This window comes from Sphaeramia orbicularis, unplaced genomic scaffold (assembly GCF_902148855.1).
Source record: "Sphaeramia orbicularis unplaced genomic scaffold, fSphaOr1.1, whole genome shotgun sequence".
Taxonomy (NCBI): Eukaryota; Metazoa; Chordata; class Actinopteri; order Kurtiformes; family Apogonidae; genus Sphaeramia; species Sphaeramia orbicularis.
In genome coordinates, this window is record NW_021941486.1 from 104,765 (window position 1) to 123,885 (window position 19,121).

General features: G+C 39.3%; 1 protein-coding gene across 1 annotated transcript; it reads left to right on the top strand.

Moving 5' to 3' along the window:
* The first annotated feature begins 223 nt into the window (after nucleotides 1–223).
* LOC115415948 (visual pigment-like receptor peropsin) lies at nucleotides 224–17,383 on the top strand. The gene is made up of 7 exons (XM_030129629.1): nucleotides 224–413; nucleotides 4,776–4,966; nucleotides 6,966–7,065; nucleotides 7,661–7,814; nucleotides 8,563–8,731; nucleotides 8,851–9,029; nucleotides 17,248–17,383. The coding sequence occupies exons 1-7, from the start codon at nucleotides 302–304 to the stop codon at nucleotides 17,351–17,353; spliced, it is 1,011 nt and encodes a 336-aa protein (XP_029985489.1). The 5' UTR covers nucleotides 224–301; the 3' UTR covers nucleotides 17,354–17,383.
* Nucleotides 17,384–19,121: the final 1,738 nt, after the last annotated feature.

Below are 19,121 nucleotides of genomic sequence, written 5' to 3' on the forward strand. Positions count from 1 at the left end.
AGATTGTGTCTGTATTTGAGTAAACTGTGTTTGTGAACCCAGCTTCAGTTTTGTTCTGCCTAAACTTCAGTAAATCCACGTGTGTGTTAATCTGGTGTAAACCACACCTGCAGTGGTATGTACTAATCCCCTTCAGCCCACACTCAGGGGTAGGGGTAGGGGTTATGGTTAGGGCTGGGCTTCTCCTCAACAATCCTCAGATTTGACTCTGAAACACCATTTCCATGTTTGTCTTCACTCTGTTGTCTGTTGGACTTGAATTGAAGTATCAGATTACTTTAAATCCTGGGGACCACTGAATATGGGGATGGACTCTGAGGTCAACACTTCCACTGCTGTGGCAGAATATGGAGGAAAAAGCGCTTTTACACAACTGGAGCACAACATAGTGGCTGGATATCTGATTACTGCAGGTAACAAACAGAATGAGTTCTGCCAAGATCTGAAGGGTACAAATAAGAAAAGGTTCTGATAGTAAAATAAGGAAAGGTTCTGATGGTAAAATAAGAAAAGGTTCTGATGGTAAAATAAGGAAAGGTTCTGATGGTAAAATAAGAAAAGATTCTGATGGTAAAATAAGGAAAGGTTCTGATGGTAAAATAAGAAAAGGTTCTGATGGTAAAATAAGGAAAGGTTCTGATGGTAAAATAAGAAAAGATTCTGATGGTAAAATAAGGAAAGGTTCTGATAGTAAAATAAGAAAAGGTCTGATGGTAAAATAAGAAAAGGTTCTGATAGTAAAATAAGAAAAGGTTCTGATGGTAAAATAAGGAAAGGTTCTGATGGTAAAATAAGAAAAGGTTCTGATGGTAAAATAAGGAAAGGTTCTGATGGTAAAATAAGAAAAGGTTCTGATGGTAAAATAAGGAATGGTCCTGATGGTAAAATAAGAAAAGGTTCTGATGGTAAAATAAGGAAAGATTCTGATGGTAAAATAAGAAAAGGTTCTGATGGTAAAATAAGGAAAGGTTCTGATGGTAAAATAAGAAAAGGTTCTGATGGTAAAAATAAGGAAAGGTTCTGATGGTAAAATAAGGAAAGGTTCTGATGGTAAAATAAAAGGTTCTGATGGTAAAATAAGGAAAGGTTCTGATGGTAAAATAAGAAAAGGTTCTGATGGTAAAATAAGGAAGGGTTCTGATGGTAAAATAAGAAAAGGTTCTGATGGTAAAATAAGGAAAGGTTCTGATAGTAAAATAAGAAAAGGTTCTGATGGTAAAATAAGAAAAGGTTCTGATAGAAAATAAGAAAAGATTCTGATGGTAAAATAAGGAAAGGTTCTGATGGTAAAATAAGGAAAGGTCTGATAGTAAATAAGGAAAGGTTCTGATGGTAAAATAAGGAAAGGTTCTGATGGTAAAATAAGGAAAGGTTCTGATGGTAAAATAAGAAAAGGTTCTGACGGTAAAAACAAATTAAAGAAGAGCAGAACACCCAAATGGACTAACACTGGATTCAATGTAGACAGTATGAGATCTGATATAATATATGATATATAATATATAATGTAATTTACGATATATGATGATATATGAGATGTTATAGAATATATGATATATGAAATGATATGAGATATATAAGATGAGATGATAAAGGAGATGAGATTGTTTTTTCCATGCATCTTGTGATCTGTTCTTGGACACATCATCAGTGATAGTACCTGGGCTCACAGGGGGGTTCAGGTCTTTCAACTTCAGACCCCCTCACCCAGGAGACCTGACCAGGGGTGATCAGTTCCCAACCTGTGGCCCACTCCTTGTCCCTCCTGGTCCACAGGGTTAGGGTTAGGGCTAGGCTATGGTGAGGCTCTTCCTTGTCCTCCTGGTCCACAGGGTTAGGGTTAGGGCCACGGTGAGGCTCTCTCCTTGTCCCTCCTGGTCCACAGGGTTAGGGCTAGGGCCACGGTGAGGCTCACTCCTTGTCCCTCCTGGTCCACAGGGTTAGGGTTAGGGCCACGGTGAGGCTCTCTCCTTGTCCCTCCTGGTCCACAGGGTTAGGGTTAGGGCCACGGTGAGGCTCTCTCCTTGTCCCTCTGGTCCACAGGGTTAGGGTTAGGGCCACGGTGAGGCTCTCCTGGTCCCTCCTGGTCCACAGGGTTAGGGTTAGGGCCATGGTGAGGCTCTCTCCTGGTCCCTCCTGGTCCACATGGTCCATGGTGAGGCTCTCTCTTCAGCCTCAGAAGCTCTTCTCATGGTTCTTCTTCTCCTGTGATGCCCAGGAGGCTGGAGGCTTTGCACAGCCCCTTCCCCTGGACTTCAGTGGGGAAGCACCGTGCACTCCACCCCCACCTGCGCCACTCCACCAGCTTCGCCTATTTTCCCTCTTCCTCTCCCGGCTTCCTCCATCCTCTCCTCCCAGGGCACCGTTAGCTCCAACAGGATGATCTGCTTGGATGACTCTGAGAAGAGGACCATGTCTAGTCTAAGACTGGTTTCTGAGATGTTTTCAGGGAACCTTAGTGCCTTTCCCAGGTCCACCCTTAGCTGCCGGTCCTTTGCTGTTCCCAGGAGGCCTGTTAGGGCTTCCGGTCCGGAAGGTGGATTTCTCCACCCCCATGAAGGGGATTTCACACCTTGATGGTCGCAAGTGCTTGTTGTGGTCAGTTGCGCTGTTGATGGACTCAGCAACCGCCTTCAGCACCTGGTCATAGGGATAGGGTTAGGGCCATCTAGGACAGCTGCTGAGGATGTTCTCCACATCTCCTCTACCTTGGCACAAGGGACATGCTGGGGTTTCAACCTTGCCAAACAGAAGAGGCTCGATGGGCTGGGCAGGACATCCTAGACCAAATAAGGAATTTGATGTGGTAGGGTTCGCCCTCACAATTCAGGCCATGTGATTTTCCTGTTCATGGCATCTTCTCATCTAGAACATCTGGACCATGCACCCTGTTGTCTGGATTGCACGTTGCTCCTCAACCCCAGGCCCTCACTTCGGGTTGGACCAAATTAGTTATCCTTGTCCTTAAATTTGTTGTAGTGGGTCGTTGGAATGGCTCCCAGTCCTGAACAGCCACAGATCACATGAGCTGTCTGTGACGGAGCTGTGGTTCTGCTGGGTCCACTGCCTCCTGGTCCACTGCCTCCTGGTCCAGTACCTCCTGGTCCTCTGGATCCTGGTCCAGTGCCTCCTGGTCCACTGCCTCCTGGTCCACTAGCTCCTGGTCCAGGGCCTCCTGGTCCACTGTCCTGGTCCTCTGCATCCTGGTCCACTGCCTCTGGTCCACTGCCTCCTGGTCCACTGTCTCCTGGTCTTGCACTGGTCCACTGCCTCTGGTCCACTAGCTCCTGGTCCACTAGCTCCTGGTCTAGGGCCTCCTGGTCCACTGCCTCCTGGTCCACAGCCTCCTGGTCCACTGTCTTGGTCCTCTGCATCCTGGTCCACTGCCTCCTGGTCCACTAGCTCCTGGTCCAGTGCTCCTGGTCCACTGCCTCCTGGTCCACTGCCTACTGGTCCACAGCCTCCTGGTCCACAGCCTCCTGGTCCACTGTCTCCTGGTCCTCTGCATCCTGGTCCACTGCCTCCTGGTCCACTAGCTCCTGGTCCAGTGCCTCCTGGTCCACTGCCTCCTGGTCCACAGCTCCTGGTCCAGGGCTCCTGGTCCCTCCACTTTCTGCCAGTCCTCACCTCAATGCCAACTTCAGATCCTTTGGGATCCCTGAACTCCCAGGGTGAGGGTTGGGTCAGTTTGTTCAGCTGCCATAGAGGGCCATGCTGCTGAGACTGAGGGTTAGGCCCAAGCAATGTCACAAATAGCTTTAATAGATGAGAGATGAGATGAGATGGGATGAGATGATCTTGTGAATAAAATTGAACTCTTCTTTTCAGGTGTCATCATCTTAAACTGTAATAATCTAAAACTTCTTTAATAATCTAAACTCTTCTTCTAAACTCTTCTTTAATCATCTAAACTCATCTTTTCTAACTCTTCTTTAATAATCTAAACTCTCTTTTCTAAACTCTTCTTTAATAATCTAAACTCCTTTTCTAAACTCTTCTTTAATAATCTAAACTCTTCTTAATAATCTAACTCTTCTTTTTCAACTTCTTTAATAATAACTCTTCTTTTCTAAACTCTTCTTTTCTAAACTCTTCTTTAATAATCTAAACTTCTTTTCTTTCTAACTAACTGTTTTTAATAGTCTAAAATTTCTTTCTAAACTCTTCTTTAATAATTAAAACTCTTCTTTCTAAACTCTTCTTAATAATCTAAACTCTTCTTTTCTAAACTCTTCTTTAATTACTATAAATCTCTTTAACTTTTTATCTAAACTCTTCTTTCTAAACTCTTCTTTAAAATCTAAAATCTTACTCTTTCTAAACTTCTTTATAATCAAAACTCTTCTTTAATAATCTAAACTCTTCTTTTCTAACTCTTCTTAATATAATCTAAACTCTTTTCTAAACTCTTCTTAATAATCTAAACTCTTCTTTAATAATCTAAACTCTTCTTTTCTAAACTCTTCTTTAATAATCTAAACTCTTCTTTAATAAACTAAACTCTTCTTTTCTAAACTCTTCTTTAATAATCTAAACTCTTCTTTAATAATCTAAACTCTTCTTTCTAAACTCTTCTTTAATAATCTAAACTCTTCTTTTCTAAACTTCTTTAATAATCTAAACTCTTCTTTTCTAAACTCTTCTTTAATAATAAACTCTTCTTTAATAATCTAAACTCGTCTTTAATAATCTAAACTTCTTTTCTAAACTCTTCTTTAATAATCTAAACTCTTCTTTTCTAAACTCTTCTTAGTAATCTAAACTCTTCTTTTCAGGTGTCATCAGTCTCAGCAGTAACATTGTCGTCCTGCTGATGTTTGTGAAGTTTAAGGAACTTCGAACCGCCACCAACTCCATCATCATTAACCTGGCATTCACCGACATCGGAGTGGCAGGGATTGGATATCCGATGTCTGCAGCATCCGACATCCACGGAAGCTGGAAGTTTGGATACACAGGATGTCAGGTAGGACTAACCCAGGATGGACTAACTAACCCTAACCCTAACTGCTGGGTTAGGGTTAGGGTTAGGGTTAGTACTGCTGACTCAGGGAAATCTTCTGCTTTATTGCTTTTGGAATTGTCTGCAGCCTTTGACACAGTGGGCCACAGAATCCTTCTGACCCTAACCCTAACCCTAACCACACCTGTGGGCATTAAGGGTACTGCACTTCATCTGATCTGTCTAACACAAGTCCAACATTCAGTCATTCACTTCTGAATCCGCTTTATCCTCACTAGGATCACGAGTTAGGGTTCAGGTTGGGGCCTATCCCAGGGTTAGGGTTAGGGTTAGGGTTGGGGCCTATCCCAGGGTTAGGGTTAGGGTTAGGGCCTATCCCAGGGTTAGGGTTAAGGTTGGGGCCTATCCCAGGGTTAGGGTTAAGGTTGGGGCCTATCCCAGGGTTAGGGTTAGGGTTAGGGTTGGGGCCTATCCCAGGTTTAGGGTTAAGGTTGGGGTCTATCCCAGGGTTAGGGTTAGGGTTAGGGTTAGAGCCTATCCCAGCTACATAGGGGTGGAGGCGGGTTCACCCTGGACAAGTCGCTGAACTTCTTACAGATGTTTTTTCCATAAATCTTGTCCAGTCCGTCTCCTCTGTGTCACTGATCTGCGGTGTTCCCCAGGGTTCTGTTTTAGTGCCTCTTCTTTTTGCTTCCACTGGGCTCTGTTTTTAAAAACTACATGTTGCTTTTCATTCTTTGCAGATGATGTTCAGGTGTACCTGCCAGTAACGGCCAACGACAGCCTCTGCACAATAAAAACCACTGCAGGACTGTCTCAGGTGTGCAGTTATGGACGCGCACAACGTCCTGAATTTAAATACAGATAAAACACAGATGGTGGTCGTTGGACAAACGAACCCCCGACATGGATGGACAGTGGGATCGGTCCTTTGTCTCCCACTGCTGTTCTGGCAGTGATTGTGGATCCTTTCAGTTTGATAAAGTCCAGTCCAGTTAGGGTTTGTTTAGCTTGGGTTAGGGTTATTTTAGCCCGGGTTAGGGTTTGTTTAGCTTGGGTTAGGGTTAGTTTAGCTCGGGTTAGGGTTTGTTTAGCTTGGGTTAGGGTTATTTTAGCTGGGTTAGGGTTTGTTTAGCTTGGGTTAGGGTTATTTAGCTCGGGTTAGGGTTTGTTTAGCTTGGGTTAGGGTTTGTTTAGCTTGGGTTAGGGTTATTTTAGCTCGGGTTAAGGTTTGTTTAGCTTGGGTTAGGGTTAGTTTAGCTTGGTTTGTGTTGGTGACCATACCCCACATGTGTTTTTAGTCCTGTACTTGGATGGGTTAAGGTTAGGGTTAAGGTTTAGGCTCTGTTTCCTTCCAGTATCCTACTAAACCTCAGCTCACCCTCAAACAACCAGTTGCAGAAGGAAAGTGTCACATGATCACCAAACAAACACTTTACAGACTAAAGCTGTGAGCTCGCTGACGCACATTCACATTCAGTCGTGTGGATTCTTGGGCAGATTATCTTCTCTTTCCTCCATTCGCTGTTATTTTAGTGATTCTACTAATCCACCACACACAGATTTACCACAACACTTTGGATTTCACCTGTTTACAGTGTCCCAGAGTTCCTACAGAACTGGAAGGATTTATTGAACCGATCAGAGGATTCAGGGAGAGTTTTTCAAATCAACCAGTTTTTTCAGCAGTAAACCACAGCAACCAGTAAAAACACAATCCCGGTTTATTTCAGCAGTAAACCACACAAACCAGTGGAAACACAATCCCGGTTATTTCAGCAGTAAACCACACAACCAGTGAAAACACAATCCCAGTGTATTTCAGCAGTAAACCACACAAACCGGTGAAACACAATCCCAGTTTCATCAAAGAGTAAAACTCTTGGAATGATCTCAAACTCCCTTTGCAGCATTGGAGGGTCCACTGACAGGAACTCCAAACTCTTGGTGGGATTGAATTTTGTTTCATTAAATTAAAATAAATAGATTTTTTTCTTCTCAGATCTACGCAGCTCTGAACATCTTCTTCGGCATGGCCAGTATTGGTCTGCTGACCGTGGTGGCCATCGACCGCTACCTGACCATCTGCAGACCAGATATAGGTATGGACCTAACCCTAACCCAGATATAGGTGCGGACCTAACCCTAACCCTAATCCAGATATAGGTATGGACCTAACCCTAACCCCAGATATAGGTATGGACCTAACCCTAACCCAGATATAGGTATGGACCTAACCCTAACCAGATATAGGTATGGACCTAACCCTAACCCTGACCCAGATATAGGTATGGACCTAACCCTTACCCTAACCCAGATATAGGTATGGACCTAACCCTAACTCTAACCCAGATATAGGTATGGACCTAACCCTAACCCAGATATAGGTATGGACCTAACCCTAACCCTGCACATGCCCATACTGACCACACAGTTTTAACCCTAACCCTACTGAAGGTTTAACCCTATAGAGCCTTTTTCAGCCTACATCACATAAGTCTAAAACTTTTAGATCATCCTCCACGGGCCGACTAGTCGGCCACCCCGAAAACAAACGACGAAACAAACTACAAACTCTCTCCACTGTCTGACCTAAAACAAACTACAAACACCCTCCACTAAAGGGTCAGGGTCAGGGTTAGGGTTACGGTTAGGGTCCTGTTTCTTTACTGTTTCCTTTCTGTTGTTTTTCTCCAGGTCAGAAGATGACAGTTCGTTCTTATAACCTCCTCATCGCGGCGGCGTGGCTGAACGCTGTGTTCTGGTCGTCAATGCCGGTGGTGGGCTGGGCTGGATACGCCCCCGACCCCACAGGAGCAACATGTACCATCAACTGGAGACACAACGACGCGTGAGTTCCACCCTGACCCTAACCTTAACCCTAACCCTAACCCAACCTGAGTGATGGTGCCTTCAGGTTCTTCAGTGCAGTGATGGTGCATTCAGGTTCTTCAGTGCAGTGATGGTGCATTCAGGTTCTTCAGGGCAGTGATGGTGCATTCAGGTTCTTCAGTGCAGTGATGGTGCATTCAGGTTCTTCAGTGCAGTGATGGTGTGTTCTGGTTCTTCACAGTGATGGTGAATTCAGGTTCTTCAGTGCAGTGATGGTGCGTTCAAGTTCTTTACAGTAATGGTGCCTTCAGGTTCTTCAGTGCAGTGATGGTGCGTTCAGGTTCTTCCACAGGATAGGGTTAGGTCTAACTCTCACTCTTTCTTCCTCAGGTCTTTTGTCTCCTAGGGTTAGGGTTTGTTCTAACTCTAAAATAAATGAAGGTCCGCACAACCAGTGAGCTCACTGGTTGTGCGGACCTTCATTTATTTTTTCACGTTCTACTTTTAGGGATCCTGCACACCTCTAATTTTGGATGTGTGTGTCGTTTACCTTTGTTCTAACTCTAACCCTGTTCTTTCCTCCTCAGGTCTTTGGTCTCCTAGGGTTAGGGTTTGTTCTAACTCTAACCCTGTTCTTTCCTCCTCAGGTCTTTGGTCTCCTAGGGTTAGGGTTTGTTCTAACTCTAACCCTGTTCTTTCCTCCTCAGGTCTTTGGTCTCCTAGGGTTAGGGTTTGTTCTAACTCTAACCCTGTTCTTTCCTCCTCAGATCTTTCATCTCCTACACTATGACAGTCATTGCTGTGAACTTCGTGCTTCCTCTGTCCATCATGTTCTACTGCTACTATCATGTGTCTGTGACTGTGAAGAGAACCAGAGCCTCCAACTGCCTGGACAGTGTCAACGTGGACTGGTCTGACCAGATGGACGTCACCAAAGTAAGAACAGCCCTAACCCGAACCCTAACCCTAATGTGCTCACTTTGATAGTGTCTGTAGTTTGTCTGTAGTTTGTCTGTAGTTTGTGTCTCAGTTTCCTTCTCCTGTGTCTGTTGCAGATGTCAGTAGTTATGATCCTCATGTTCCTGGTTGCCTGGTCTCCTTACTCCCTGGTGTGCCTCTGGGCCTCCTTCGGGGACCCTGGGTCCATTCCTGCCTCCATGGCCATCATCGCTCCGCTCTTCGCTAAGTCCTCCACCTTCTACAACCCCTGCATCTATGTGGTCGCCAACAGGAAGTAAGAGTCCGCCTGCTGTGAGGACCTGTGGACATGGACCAGGATCTGGTCCTGTGTTGGACAGGTTTCAGGTCCAGGTTCTGGAAGTGGTCTGTGGTGGACTGTGGTGGTCTGTGGGCTAAGACCACAGGTGGTCTGTGGTGGTCTTTGGGATCAGACACAGGTGGTCTCTGGTGGTCTTTGGGATCAGACCACAGGTGGTCTGTGGTGGTCTTTGGGATCAGACCACAGGTGGTCTCTGGTGGTCTTTGGGATCAGACCACAGGTGGTCTGTGGTGGTCTTTGGGATCAGACCTGCTTCTGTCCCACTTCCAGGTGTAGGAGGAAAAGCCTAAGGCCTAGTGGCTCCACCTTCACAGTGAACACCCATAATGCATTTCAACACCCCCTGCTGTTTTCATATAGTTCACAAGACCACACGTCCCGGGTTTCCCATCTGGACCTGATGGATGCAGGAAATGTGACCCCCATGGGTCAGGGGTTCTGGTGTCACAGAGTGACCAATCCAAACTGTTCTGGTCACAACAAAAGAGACAACGGTCATATATTTGAATTGAATGTGTGTTTTTAGTCGTATATTTAAACTGAACTGAAGGCGTGTTTTTAGTCGTATATTTAAACTGAACTTAAAGGAGTTTTTAGTTGAATACTTAAACTGAACTGAAGGCAGTTTTTAGTCGTATATTTAAACTGAACTGAAGGCGTGTTTTTAGTTGTATATTTAACTGAACTGAAGGTTTGTTTTTAGTCGTATATTTAAACTGAACTGAAGGCGTGTTTTTAGTCGTATATTTAAACTGAACTGAAGGCAGTTTTTAGTCGTATATTTAACTTGAACTGAAGGCGTGTTTTTAGTCGTATATTTAAACTGAACAGAAGGTGTGTTTTTAGTCGTATATTTAAACTGAACTTAAGGTAGTTTTTAATTGTATATTTAAACTGAACTGAAGGTTTGTTTTTAGTCGTATATTTAAACTGAACTGAAGGTGTGTTTTTGGTCGTATATTTAAACTGACGGTGTGTTTTTAGTCGTATATTTAAACTGAACTGAAGGTGTGTTTTTAGTCGTATATTTAAACTGAACTGTAGGCTTGTTTTTAGTCGTATATTTAAACTGACCTAAAGGCGTGTTTTTAGTCGTATATTTAAACTGAACTGAAGGTGTGTATTTAGTCATATATTTAAACTGAAGGTATCTTTTTAGTCGTATATTTAAACTGAACTGAAGGTGTGTTTTCAGTCGTATATTTAAACTGAACTGAAGGCAGGTTTTAGTCGTATATTTAAACTGAACTGAAGGCAGTTTTTAGTCGTATATTTAAACTGAACTGAAAGCGTGTTTTTAGTTGTATATTTAAACTGAACTGAAGGCAGTTTTTAGTCGTATATTTAAACTGAACTGAAGGTGTGTTTTTAGTCGTATATTTAAACTGAACTGAAGGCGTGTTTTTAGTCGTATATTTAAACTGAACTGAAGGGGTGTTTTTAGTCGTATATTTAAACTGACGGTGTCTTTTTAGTCGTATATTTAAACTGAACTGAAGGCCTGTTTTTAGTTGTATATTTAAACTGAACTGAAGGCATGTTTTTGGTCGTATATTTAAACTGAACTGAAGGCGTGTTTTTAGTCATATATTTAAACTGAACTGAAGGCAGTTTTTAGTCGTATATTTAAACTGAACTGAAGGCGTGTTTTTAGTCGTATATTTAAACTGAACTGAAGGTGTGTTTTTTAGACGTATATTTAAACTGAACTGAAGGCGTGTTTTTAGTCGTATATTTAAACTGAACTGAAGGTGTGTTTTCAGTCGTATATTTAAACTGAACTGAAGGCAGGTTTTAGTCGTATATTTAAACTGAACTGAAGGCAGTTTTTAGTCGTATATTTAAACTGAACTGAAAGCGTGTTTTTAGTTGTATATTTAAACTGAACTGAAGGCAGTTTTTAGTCGTATATTTAAACTGAACTGAAGGTGTGTTTTTAGTCGTATATTTAAACTGAACTGAAGGCGTGTTTTTTAGTCGTATATTTAAACTGAACTGAAGGTGTGTTTTTAGTCGTATATTTAAACTGACGGTGTCTTTTTAGTCGTATATTTAAACTGAACTGAAGGCGTGTTTTTAGTTGTATATTTAAACTGAACTGAAGGCGTGTTTTTGGTCGTATATTTAAACTGAACTGAAGGCGTGTTTTTAGTCGTATATTTAAACTGAACTGAAGGTGTGTTTTTAGACGTATATTTAAACTGAAGGCGTGTTTTTAGTCGTATATTTAAACTGAACTGAAGGTGTGTTTTCAGTCATATATTTAAACTGAACTGAAGGAATGTTTTTAGTCGCATATTTAAACTGAACTGAAGTTTTTAGTCGTATATTTAACCTGAACGGAAGGCGTGTTTTTAGTCGTATATTTAAACTGAACTTAAGGGAGTTTTTAGTCCTATATTTAGACTGAACTGAAGTTTTTAGTCGTATATTTAAACTGAACTGAAGGCGTGTTTTAGTCGTACATTTAAACTGAACTGAAGGAGGTTTTTAGTCGTATATTTAAAGTGAACTGAAGGTGTGTTTTTAGTCGTATATTTAAGCTGAACTGAAGGTGTGTTTTTAGTCGTATATTTAAACTGAACTTAAGGCAGTTTTTAGTCGTATATTTAAACTGAACTGAAGGCAGTTTTTAGTCGTATATTTAAACTGAACTTAAGGGAGTTTTTAGTCGTATATTTAAACTGAATTGAAGGCAGTTTTTAGTTGTATATTTAAACTGAACTGAAGGTGTGTTTTTGGTCGTATATTTAAACTGACGGTGTGTTTTTAGTCGTATATTTAAACTGAACTGAAGGTGTGTTTTTAGTCATATATTTAAACTGAACTGAAGGTGTGTTTTTAGTCGTATATTTAAACTGAAGGTATGTTTTTAGTCGTATATTTAAACTGAACTGAAGGTGTGTTTTTAGTCGTATATTTAAACTAAACTTAAGGGAGTTTTTAGTTGTATATTTAAACTGAACTGAAGGCAGTTTTTAGTCATATATTTAAACTGAACTTAAAGGAGTTTTTAGTTGTATATTTAAACTGAACTGAAGGCAGTTTTTAGTCGTATATTTAAACTGAACTGAAGGCGTGTTTTTATTCGTATATTTAAACTGAACTGAAGGTGTGTTTTTAGTCGTATTTTTAAACTGAACTGAAGGCGTGTTTTTAGTTGTATATTTAAACTGAAGGTATGTTTTTAGTCATATATTTAAACTGAACTGAAGGTGTGTTTTTAGTCGTATATTTAAACTAAACTTAAGGGAGTTTTTAGTTGTATATTTAAACTGAACTGAAGGCAGTTTTTAGTCATATATTTAAACTGAACTTAAAGGAGTTTTTAGTTGTATATTTAAACTGAACTGAAGGCAGTTTTTAGTCGTATATTTAAACTGAACTGAAGGCGTGTTTTTTATCCGTATATTTAAACTGAACTGAAGGTGTGTTTTTAGTCGTATTTTTAAACTGAACAGAAGGTGTGTTTTTAGTCGTATATTTAAATTGAACTTAAGGTAGTTTTTAATTGTATATTTAAACTGAACTTAAGGTTTGTTTTTAGTCGTATATTTAAACTGAACTGAAGGTGTGTTTTTTGGTCGTATATTTAAACTGACGGTGTGTTTTTAGTTGTATATTTAAACTGAACTGAAGGTGTGTTTTTAGTCGTATATATAAACTGAACTGAAGGCTTGTTTTTAGTCGTATATTTAAACTGAACTAAAGGCGTGTTTTTAGTCGTATATTTAAACTGAACTGAAGGTGTGTATTTAGTCATATATTTAAACTGAAGGTATGTTTTTAGTCGTATATTTAAACTGAACTGAAGGTGTGTTTTCAGTCGTATATTTAAACTGAACTGAAGGCAGTTTTTAGTTGTATATTTAAACTGTTCTGAAGGCAGTTTTTAGTCGTATATTTAAATTGAACTGAAGGCGTGTTTTTAGTTGTATATTTAAACTGAACTGAAGGTTGTTTTTAGTCGTATATTTAAACTGAACTGAAGGTGTGTTTTTAGTCGTATATTTAAACTGAACTGAAGGCGTGTTTTTAGTCGTATATTTAAACTGAACTGAAGGTGTGTTTTTAGTCGTATATTTAAACTGACGGTGTCTTTTTAGTCGTATATTTAAACTGAACTGAAGGTGTGTTTTCAGTCGTATATTTAAACTGAACTGAAGGTGAGTTTTTAGTCGTATATTTAAACTGAACTGAAGGCGTGTTTTTAGTTGTACATTTAAACTGAACTGAAGGCGTGTTTTTGGTCGTATATTTAAACTGAACTGAAGGCGTGTTTTTAGTCGTATATTTAAACTGAACTGAAGGCAGGTTTTAGTCGTATATTTAAACTGAACTGAAGGCGTGTTTTTAGTCGTATATTTAAACTGAACTGAAGGTGTGTTTTCAGTCGTATATTTAAACTGAACTGAAGGCAGTTTTTAGTTGTATATTTAAACTGTTCTGAAGGCAGTTTTTAGTCGTATATTTAAATTGAACTGAAGGCGTGTTTTTAGTTGTATATTTAAACTGAACTGAAGGTTTGTTTTTAGTCGTATATTTAAACTGAACTGAAGGTGTGTTTTTAGTCGTATATTTAAACTGAACTGAAGGCGTGTTTTTAGTCGTATATTTAAACTGAACTGAAGGTGTGTTTTTAGTCGTGTATTTAAACTGACGGTGTCTTTTTAGTCGTATATTTAAACTGAACTGAAGGTGTGTTTTCAGTCGTATATTTAAACTGAACTGAAGGTGTGTTTTTAGTCGTATATATAAACTGAACTGAAGGCTTGTTTTTAGTCGTATATTTAAACTGAACTAAAGGCGTGTTTTTAGTCGTATATTTAAACTGAACTGAAGGTGTGTATTTAGTCATATATTTAAACTGAAGGTATGTTTTTAGTCGTATATTTAAACTGAACTGAAGGTGTGTTTTCAGTCGTATATTTAAACTGAACTGAAGGCAGTTTTTAGTTGTATATTTAAACTGTTCTGAAGGCAGTTCTTAGTCGTATATTTAAATTGAACTGAAGGCGTGTTTTTAGTTGTATATTTAAACTGAACTGAAGTTTTGTTTTTAGTCATATATTTAAACTGAACTGAAGGTTTATTTTTAGTCGTATATTTAAACTGAACTGAAGACGTGTTTTTAGTCGTATATTTAAACTGAACTGAAGCCGTGTTTTTAGTCGTATATTTAAACTGAACTGAAGGAAGTTTTTAGTCGTATATTTAAACTGAACTGAAGGTGTGTTTTTGTCGTATATTTAAACTGAAGGTGTGTTTTTGTCGTATATATAAACCAAAGGTGTGTTTTTGTCATATATTTAAACCGAAGGTTTGTTTTTTTTCGTATATTTAAACTGAAGGTGTGTTTTTAGTTGTATATTTAAGCTGAAGATGTGTTTTTTGTCATATATTTAAACCAAAAGTGTGTTTTAAGTTGTATATTTCAACTGAAGGTGTGTCTGTAGTTGTATAGTTAAACCGAAGGTGTGTTTTTTGTCGTATATTTAAACTTAAGGTGTGTTTTTAGTTGTATATTTAAACTGAAGCTGTGTTTTTTTTCGTATATTTAAACTGAAGGTGTGTTTTTAGTTGTATATTTAAACTGAAGGTGTGTTTTTAGTCGTATATTTAAACTGAAGCTGTGTTTTTAGTCGTATATTTAAACTGAAGGTGTGTTTTTGTCGTATATTTAAACTGAAGGTGTGTTTTTAGTCGTATATTTAAACTGAAGCTGTGTTTTTGTCAGCCCTGCGATGAACTGGCGACTTGTCCAGGGTGTACCCTGCCTTCGCCCCTATGTAGCTGGGATAGGCTCCAAGCGACCCCCGTGACCCTAGTGAGGATAAAGCGGGTTCAGAAAATGAATGAATGAATGAATGTGTTTTTGTCGTATATTTAAACTGAAGGTTTGTTTTTGTCGTATATTTAAACTGAAGGTGTGTTTTTGTCGTATATTTAAACTGAAGGTTTGTTTTTGTCATATATTTAAACTGAAGGTGTGTTTTTGTCGTATATTTAAACTGAAGGTGTGTTTTTGTGGTATATTTAAACTGAAGGTTTGTTTTTGTCATATATTTAAACTGAAGGTGTGTTTTTAGTCGTATATTTAAACTGAAGCTTTGTTTTTGTCGTATATTTAAACTGAAGGTGTGTTTTTAGTCTTATGTTTAAACTGAAGGTGTGTTTTTAGTCTTATGTTTAAACTGAAGGTGTGTTTTTAGTCTTATGTTTAAATTGAAGGTATTTTTTTAGTCTTATGTTTAAACTGAAGGTGTGTTTTTAGTCTTAAGTTTAAACTGAAGGTGTGTTTTTAGTCTTATGTTTAAAGTGAAGGTATGTTTTTAGTCTTATGTTTAAACTGAAGGTGTGTTTTTAGTCTTATGTTTAAACTGACGGAGTGTTTTTAGTCTTATGTTTAACTGAAGGTGTGTTTTTAGTCGTATATTTAAACTTAAGGTGTGTTTTTAGTTGTATTTTTAAACCGAAGGTGGTTTTTTTTCATATATTTAAACTGAAGGTGTGTTTTTTGTCATATATTTAAACCGAAGGTGTGTTTTTAGTCGTATATTTAAACTGAAGGTGTGTTTTTAGTTGTATATTTAAACTGAAGCTGTGTTTTTTTTCGTATATTTAAACTGAAGGTGTGTTTTTAGTTGTATATTTAAACTGAAGGTGTGTTTTTGTCAGATATTTAAACTGAAGGTGTGTTTTTAGTCGTATATTTAAACTGAAGCTGTGTTTTTAGTCGTATATTTAAACTGAAGGTGTGTTTTTGTCGTATATTTAAACTGAAGGTGTGTTTTTAGTCGTATATTTAAACTGAAGCTGTGTTTTTGTCAGCCCTGCGATGAACTGGCGACTTGTCCAGGGTGTACCCTGCCTTCGCCCCTATGTAGCTGGGATAGGCTCCAAGCGACCCCCGTGACCCTAGTGAGGATAAAGCGGGTTCAGAAAATGAATGAATGAATGAATGTGTTTTTGTCGTATATTTAAACTGAAGGTTTGTTTTTGTCGTATATTTAAACTGAAGGTGTGTTTTTGTCGTATATTTAAACTGAAGGTTTGTTTTTGTCATATATTTAAACTGAAGGTGTGTTTTTGTCGTATATTTAAACTGAAGGTGTGTTTTTGTGGTATATTTAAACTGAAGGTTTGTTTTTGTCATATATTTAAACTGAAGGTGTGTTTTTAGTCGTATATTTAAACTGAAGCTTTGTTTTTGTCGTATATTTAAACTGAAGGTGTGTTTTTAGTCTTATGTTTAAACTGAAGGTGTGTTTTTAGTCTTATGTTTAAATTGAAGGTATTTTTTTAGTCTTATGTTTAAACTGAAGGTGTGTTTTTAGTCTTAAGTTTAAACTGAAGGTGTGTTTTTAGTCTTATGTTTAAAGTGAAGGTATGTTTTTAGTCTTATGTTTAAACTGAAGGTGTGTTTTTAGTCTTATGTTTAAACTGAAGGTGTGTTTTTAGTCTTATGTTTAAACTGACGGAGTGTTTTTAGTCTTATGTTTAACTGAAGGTGTGTTTTTAGTCGTATATTTAAACTGAAGGTGTGTTTTTAGTCTTATGTTTAAACTGAAGGTGTGTTTTTAGTCGTATGTTTAAACTGAAGGTATGTTTTTAGTCTTATGTTTAAACTGAAGGTGTGTTTTTAGTCTTATGTTTAAATTGAAGGTATGTTTTTAGTCGTATATTTAAACTGAAGATGTGTTTTAGTCTTATTTATAAACTAAAGGTTTGTTTTTAGTCTTATGTTTAAACTGAAGGTGTGTTTTTAGTCTTATGTTTAAACTGAAGGTGTGTTTTTAGTCTTATGTTTAAACTGAAGGTGTGTTTTTAGTCTTATGTTTAAATTGAAGGTATGTTTTTAGTCGTATATTTAAACTGAAGATGTGTTTTAGTCTTATTTATAAACTAAAGGTTTGTTTTTAGTCTTATGTTTAAACTGAAGGTGTGTTTTTAGTCTTATGTTTAAACTGAAGGTGTGTTTTTAGTCTTATGTTTAAACTGAAGGTGTGTTTTTAGTCGTATATTTAAACTGAAGGTGTGTTTTTAGTCGTATATTTAAACTGAAGGTGATTTTTTAGTCGTATATTTAACTGAAGGTGTGTTTTTAGTGGTATATTTAACTGAAGGTGTGTTTTTAGTTGTATATTTAACTGAAGGTGTGTATTTTGTGCAGGTTCAGAAGAGCCATCATTGGGATGATCCGATGTCAGACCAGGCAGAGAATCACAATCAACACCCAGGTTCCCATGACGATGTCCCAACAACCTCTGACCCAGTGACAGGACATGGACCAGGAAAAACCTCCAAGACGACCTGTCACACCCACACAAGTCCACACGAGTCCACACAAGTCCACACAAGTCCACATGAGTCCACGAGTCCACCAAGTCCACACAAGTCCACTCGAGTCCACATGAGTCCACACAAGTCCACTTGAGTCCACGAGTCCACACAAGTCCACTCGAGTCCACACAAGTCCACTTGAGTCCACTTGAGTCCACTCGAGTCCACACAAGTCCACTTGAGTCCACATGAGTCCACACAAGTCCACTCGAGTCCACACAAGTCCACACAAGTCCACTTGAGTCCACATGAGTCCACTTGAGTCCACATGAGCCCACACAAATCCACATGAGTCCACATGAGTCCAAACATGTCCACTTGAGTCTTCATGAGTCTACACAAGTCCACATGAGTCCACACAAGTCCACACAAGTCCACTTGAGTCCACATGAGTCCACACAAGTCCACATGAGTCCACACGAGTCCACACGAGTCCACACAAGTCCACATGAGTCCACACGAGTCCACACAAGTCCACACAATTCCACTTGAGTCCACATGAGTCCACACAAGTCCGTCCCTGTGGATCTGGTCCATAGTACCACAGGAGGATCAGGGCTGTGACTCCACCCTGTTCTTCCAAAGATGGACTCCAACGTCCTGGACACTGATGGAAGTCCCTGTAAATGGTCTGTGGTGGTCTGGTCTGTGGTGGTCTGTAGATGGTCTGTGGTGGTCTGGTCTTTGGTGGTCTGTAGATGGTCTGGTCTGTGGTGGTCTGTAGATGGTCTGTGGTGGTCTGTGGTGGTTCTGGACTCTTCCATGTTTTCTGTCTGTTGTTCCTTTCATCCTGTCCTTCTCTGTAGACTTAATGTCCAAATATGAACATGTGACTGAATAAACGAACACTGGAAACAAACACTGTGTCTGTGGAGTCTGTCCTTAGACAAGCATAACTGACCATCTACTGACCATCAACTGACCATCGAATGACCATCCACTGACCATCCACTGACTGTCCACTGACATCCACTGACCATCCACTGACCATCAGCATTTATGTAGTTATTGGGTTAGAAAAATCATAGTGAGTCCCAATGCAGCAGGGACTGCCTACCGTTTATACATTCTGTAACATGACTGACCGCCTACCGTTTATACATTCTGTAACATGACTGACCGCCTACCGTTTATACATTCTATAACATGACTGACCACCTACCGTTTACACATTCTGTAACATGACTGACCATCTACCGTTTATGTGTTCTATAACATGACTGACCGCCTACCGTTTATACATTCTGTAACATGACTGACCGCCTACCGTTTATACATTCTATAACATGACTGACCGCCTACCGTTTATACATTCTGTAACATGACTGACCACCTACCGTTTACACATTCTATAACATGACTGACCACCTACCGTTTATATGTTCTATAACATGACTGACCGCCTACCTTTTATATGTTCTATAACATGACTGACCGCCTACCGTTTATACATTCTGTAACATGACTGACCGCCTACCGTTTATACATTCTGTAACATGACTGACCGCCTACCGTTTATACATTCTATAACATGACTGACCACCTACCGTTTACACATTCTGTAACATGACTGACCATCTACCGTTTATGTGTTCTATAACATGACTGACCGCCTACCGTTTATACATTCTGTAACATGACTGACCGCCTACCGTTTATACATTCTATAACATGACTGACCGCCTACCGTTTATACATTCTATA

Bases quoted from the DNA above. Each gene is read 5' to 3' on its own strand.
- LOC115415948 (XM_030129629.1), top strand. From the start codon at position 302: ATGGGGATGGACTCTGAGGTCAACACTTCCACTGCTGTGGCAGAATAT. The intron at 7,815-8,562 runs GTGAGTTCCACC...TTTCCTCCTCAG, and splicing joins AACTGGAGACACAACGACGC to ATCTTTCATCTCCTACACTA. The intron at 8,732-8,850 runs GTAAGAACAGCC...TGTCTGTTGCAG, and splicing joins ACCAGATGGACGTCACCAAA to ATGTCAGTAGTTATGATCCT.